General features: G+C 34.2%; 1 protein-coding gene across 1 annotated transcript in view; it reads left to right on the plus strand.

The window, feature by feature from the left end:
* CNTN5 (contactin 5) overlaps nt 1-5,629 on the plus strand; it is a 488,760-nt gene extending 483,131 nt beyond the window's left edge. Inside the window, exons 23-24 of the mRNA XM_055320376.1 lie at nt 1,240-1,408; nt 5,526-5,629. Coding sequence (XP_055176351.1) covers nt 1,240-1,408; nt 5,526-5,629 — 273 coding nt within the window. The remainder of the gene's footprint in view (nt 1-1,239; nt 1,409-5,525) is intronic.
* Nucleotides 5,630-6,000: the final 371 nt, after the last annotated feature.

The raw sequence follows: 6,000 nt of genomic DNA on the forward strand, positions 1-6,000 counted from the left end.
AATGCAAAAGGAAGGATCAAGTACAGGAAAGCTTCAATATATTACAATATTGTTCTACTAAAGGTTTTTTTCCCCCTCTGTGTAAGTTAGTTCAAGCTCAAAACACATTTTTATAAGAAAAAATTACAAATTTTTATCTAGCTTTCTAAGGCAGTCCATTATTTATGATGCAATTGAAATACTGACCATTGACAATAAACAATAATGGCAATGAAAGAGCTTTCTCTTCTAAGTTTACTATGTACCAGGTCTTATAGTGGGACCAAATTTGCCCAGAAAGAAATACAGCGATTGCAGTTTATTTTGTTTGTAGGAGATTATTTTGAATCCAAATCTGTAAGTAGAAACAATTAATATAGTTCTGAAGCAGCTCTGAACTTAAATCAAAATACTAAACTTCTAAGGCAATTTCTTCCCTAACTAGCCACATGGTCTTGTATAAATTGCATAATTTCTATGATCTTTACTTTCTGATATATAAAATAGGATAATTTTATGCCCTAATTTATAAATCTGAAATCATTTTCTGTGATACATGTTCCATTCTAGTACCATGGACAAGTGTCAAAAAGGCCTTAACTTTACTACCCAAGGTTTCCAAATGCCACTTCACAGAAAAGCAAACAACCAGAGAAGTAAATAAAAACACTAAAATTTTAATTTTTTAGCAATTTTCTACATTGTTAAATATTTATTGTTGATATATTTAACAAATTACCTTTTCGTCCTTTGAATTTGAAGATGAGAGCTATGAGTACTCACTCCCTCATGATACTATTCATTTCACTAAGCAAGAATAAAAGACTTTTAGTGATATGCTTCCTCACTACCTACTGCTCCAATCTCGTATCACTATCCTCATATGTCTTCTGTTTATGCCATACCCTCATGCTATAGTTCCTTATTGCCTAGATGTATTTTTTTCATTTTCTCTTATCTTTTCCTAGAATTCACATCCCTTTCTCTAACTGGTGAACTCTACTCATCTTCAGATACTTAGCTCAAACATCACTTCCTTTGAAAAGCCATTTCTAATGCACAGACAGAATTAAACTCTCTTCAGTATTTCCAAGTACCTTATGCACACTCCATTGCTGCATATAGCACATACATTTGATTACATATCTGTCAAAGCTGTAAGCTCCCTTAGCTCAAAATGTGACATATAGTAGTCAGTCAATAAACATTTGGAATCCTCAACTGAATATCAAATGTTTAAACCTCTGTTATTATTTCCAGGTTTTTTATAGACAAGAGGGGCACAGCAACAGTCAAGTTATTGAAACACAGAAACCTCAAGCAATAGTACCACTCCCCGATGCTGGAGTCTATGTTATTGAAGTTCGAGCATACAGTGAAGGAGGGGATGGGACAGCTAGTTCCCAAATCAGAGTACCATCCTATTCAGGTAAGTTTTGACATAATAGGCTTAATTTGATGACCACTAACAATGTTAAATAGTGTAAACCTCACCAAAATTAATATGATGGATTGCATGGTTAAAAACTTTGGAAGTCCTTACTATGTTTAGGCATGATCATAAGTCTTATTGGTCATAAGTCTTTTACATCATTTTATTTAGTCTTAGTAATAATTGTATGAAAGAGATATTGTTCATATTTTAGGGAAAATTTAAGTAACTTGCCTAAGATCATACTAAGTTGAAGAACCAAGATTTAGACCCAAGTATGCTCGTCTCCAGGGCCACATATCTTCACCACTACCATAATTATTAACCAGAATGGGATTAAAGGAAGAGAAATTTTACAAATTTAGAAATGAGCAACCAGGGACGCCTGGGTGGCTCAGCGGTTTAGCGCCTGCCTTTGGCCCAGGGCATGATCCTGAAGTCCCTGATTCAAGTCCCACATTGGGCTCCCTCCATGGAGCCTGCTTCTCCTTCTGCTTATGTCTCTGCCTCTCTTTGTGTGTCTCTCATGAATAAATAAAATATTTTTAAAAAGAAATGAGCAACCATTCCACTGAGGTAATAAGAAAAGGAAACCAAAGATTTAATAAAGTATGCAAATCTCTCATTAAGAAAATATTAGGCAATTTTCCCTAAAACCCTTGAATAAAAAATATGTGATGTGCATTTAATTCTGGGTAATTATGAACATTATTTATTGAGTAATCATTGTCAAACAGAATTGTCAGCCAAAAGGAAAGTATCCAGTGACATCTTGTAGGACTCTGCATGTGGCTTTGTTGTATTCAACATATTCATTCATCAATTTGGATTAAAACCAAAAGCATTGCATATGATTTTTTTTTGATGCCACAAAGTGAGATAGAAGAAGGGAAATACAAAGAAGAAAATAATTAGACTGAAACATTGAGGAAAAGCTATTGACATAATATTTGATAAATAAATTCTTACCTAAAAATATCAGATGAGATAAGTAAATTCTTATATAAAAATACAGGATATTGTTAGAACAGTTGATAAAATTTGAATAATGTCTATACGTTAGATAACATATATCAATGTCTCTCTTTTAAAAAAAATTGTACTGTAACTATATAAGAAACTTATTTTTAGGAACTATACATTAAGGTATTTAAGGATAGGGCAGCCTGGGTGGCTCAGAGGTTTAGCGCGGCCTTCAGCCCAGGGCCTGATCCTGGAGACCGGGGATCGAGTCCCACGTCGGACTCCCTGCATGGAGCCTGCTCCTCCCTCTGCCTATGTCTCTGCCTCTCTCTCTGTCTCCTCTCTATGTATTCTCATGAATAAATAAATAAAATATTTTAAAAAATAAGTTTAAAGTATTTAAGGGTAAATGTACATCATGTCTGCAACTTACTTTCAAATGGCTCAGAAAAAATGTATGTTTTTATAGAGAGAATAGCAATGCAGCAATGATGAAACAAACATTTAAGGAATCTGGATGAATTCTTTGTTCTATTTTTACAACTTTTGGGTGCATCTAAAATTATTTCAAAGTGAAAAGTTATAATTAAAAAAACACAAGACATAGGAAATCTGACATTTTTCAGAAATTCAGATGAAAAGACCTAATAATTTAAATACATTGTGGCCACACTCAAACTTAATACACTTTATGATTCATTTATAAAGGTATAGCTACAAGAGCAAAAGACATAATAATGTCTATACATTGATTAGTACAAATGAACTGTTTAAATGTGGGTGTTACATTTTCAACAGCACCTTGACAGACTAAAGATTATTTTTGATAAGTGAAAAAGATGACAACTCTCTGCTTGCATCAGAAGTCTCAAATTTCTAAAAACAATGATAACAATGAGTATTTACTGAACCCTGGTCATGTTCTTAGCCTTACACTAGGTGTTTTCCTTTTTTTTTTTTTAGGATTTTATTTATTTATTCATGAGAGACACAGAGAGAAGGCAGAGACAGAGGCAGAGGAAGAAGCAGGCTCCTTGCAGGGGGTCCAATGTAGGACTTGATCCAGACATTCAGGGATCATGCCCTGAACCAAAGGCAGACACTCAACCACTGAGCAACCCAGGGGTCCTTCGGTGTTTTTTATATAATGTATTATCTTATTTTATCCTTCTAGCAAACTTCTGAGTATTCTATTATTCTCTGACTCCCCAATGTTCTTTTCAACTCTAAGACAACCAGATTGTAAAATATCACTTGGGCAATATCAGCCCCAAGTTTGAAAGTACTCATAAAAACATTGATTCTTCCATTGTATTGTAATTTCTATTCCATGAAAAACAAATTGTCAACTTTTATGTTTTAGTTTAAAAAATATGGCTAGGGCAACCCATTTTCTGAGTTTTAATAAAGTAAAAATTCATAATATTGTCTATCTCAGATCCAACAATTGGTTTCATTCTTATCATTTTCCAGAAACCAAAAGTCCTAAGAAGTTCAAGGACTCACTTAATAGCTAGTTGGTTTTGCAACTGGGACTAGAGCTTACTCCAGTGTTGTTGCTGTTTGTGTTTTGTTTTGATTTTTTATACAAAATAATCTTTTTGCTTTGTGGATTCTTTGTGAAATTTGAGATATAGCCCCTACTTAGCATTCTGAAGGTGAGATGTTTATGTAAAAGTGTCACGTTAGTCAATTTAACAAGGACTCTGCCACTCTCAAATAAACAGAAAAGTTGTTTTCACAGTTTTTTTTATGCTTATTTATGCATGCTTACATGCACATACCACTCCAGGGAAGCTTTGTCATCATGCCTTTCTTATAGTTCACATATGGCCATGCACTTCACAATAATCCCCTTTGTACAAGGTGAAATACATGTTACATTCTACAATGTGTTGATTAATAGTTCTATTAGTGCTTTAACTATAAAAATGTTCAAAGGAAAGATTTGCTGCTGCTGTGTGTGTGTGTGTGCGTGCGTGTGTGTGTGTGTGTGTGTGTGTGTGTTTTACCAAGCAAATGATCCCTCAGCTCTTAAATAAACATCTGGATTAAAAATTTGGACACTATTTCCATAACAAAAATCAAAATCAGGTCCATTAACGGTCAACTCTGGCCAGAGAAGATTTCTTGACAGAAGGATAATTTTAAAAATTAGTTGGTACATTTATTTTATGATTAATCTATCATTAAAGTTTTAATCAAGGCCAATCATAAGAGCATCTGTTTCCACTAATCCCAGATGAATGACTTTAAGCAAGTTCTGTTATCTAAGCTTCAGCTCCTTCATTGGCAATAGAGGGATAACAACAATATTTACTGCATAGAAATGTTGTGAGGATTGAATCAGATGATATGTATAAGGGCTCAGTACAGTGCATTGCATATAGTAAGCACCCATTAAATACTGATCATGTTGCTGATACTTCAGACTGCTGGCTTGAGGAAGTTAGGTCTAAGGGTAGTATTTAGTTTGTGTGGAGCTTAATTATGTGGAGCTATCAAAACTACCTTAAACTAATCTGTTCAGATCAGCGTGTTTAATCAAACAGCTACTCTAGTACATTAACTGCATACAATGTTTTGTTCCCAAGAGGGAAGAATTTCTCCTGGGCATAGGTAAAAGTAATGAAAGATGGCCCTCCTTCCTTTGCCAAGTTTGGTATGAGAATCTAGAATTTAAGCCTGCTCAACTGAAACAATCAAATCAGTGGCGAATCCATAAGTAACTTAAATAATTTTATTATTATTAAGTTCAAAAATTGACTGAAGTAATTGAATTATGAATTCTTATTGCCACAAACTTTTGCTAATTATTCTTGCTCCCTCTCCTGTATACACTATAGAAATCATCTTATCATTCATACCTGGAATTTGAGAAGTCACTGCATGATTGGTGAAAATTACACTAAATCTCCTGAGTAGATGTGGTTTTTAGAGGTGATATAGCCTTTTAACACAGTATTCCATATATAATTTTGCTTTTCATATAGTTTTTGGAAGCCTCATGCAATGTCTTGTTTTATAAGTACACTCATCAGAGACAAATGCATGTTACACTCCTTTGTCTTACGTATCTAAAAACAACTCTTTCCTAGATCAAGCAAAATCAAAATAATTTGTTTCACTTAATGCTTCTCTATTTTCACAGGTGGAAAAATCACTAGTGCCCAGTCGACCCTCCACACAGTCTCTCCATCTTCATTATCAATAACATTGCTCTTGGCATTGGTGATTCCCTCAACCTCTTGGTGAAAACTGCAGACTTACTTTGTTTTGCTTTATCTTGAAAATAGCAGTGAATAGAGTGTAGTGTAAGTGAAGACCCAGGACCCTGGGATGAGCTTTAAAAACTTGGGACTACACCCAGTGCACTTACAGGAGGTTGGGGGGAATATTACTTATCCATCAGGTTTCTCTTTGGTTTTGTAAATGGAGAGGGCAGTTTTTGTTCCAATAAAATATGCAGATTGTATGTAATGAATTTTTTGCAAGCAAAGGTAATTTCTGTCAAATGTATTCTTTACTTTTTTAATATGTTGGAATTTGATTTTATAACTGATGACCATGAGTGTGTGCCACCCATTTGTTAAGTAAGTGGTCTCTAGCAGATCTGTTTCACATGG

Source organism: Nyctereutes procyonoides, unplaced genomic scaffold, assembly GCF_905146905.1.
Source record: "Nyctereutes procyonoides isolate TBG_1078 unplaced genomic scaffold, NYPRO_anot_genome, whole genome shotgun sequence".
In the NCBI taxonomy this organism is placed as follows: Eukaryota; Metazoa; Chordata; class Mammalia; order Carnivora; family Canidae; genus Nyctereutes; species Nyctereutes procyonoides.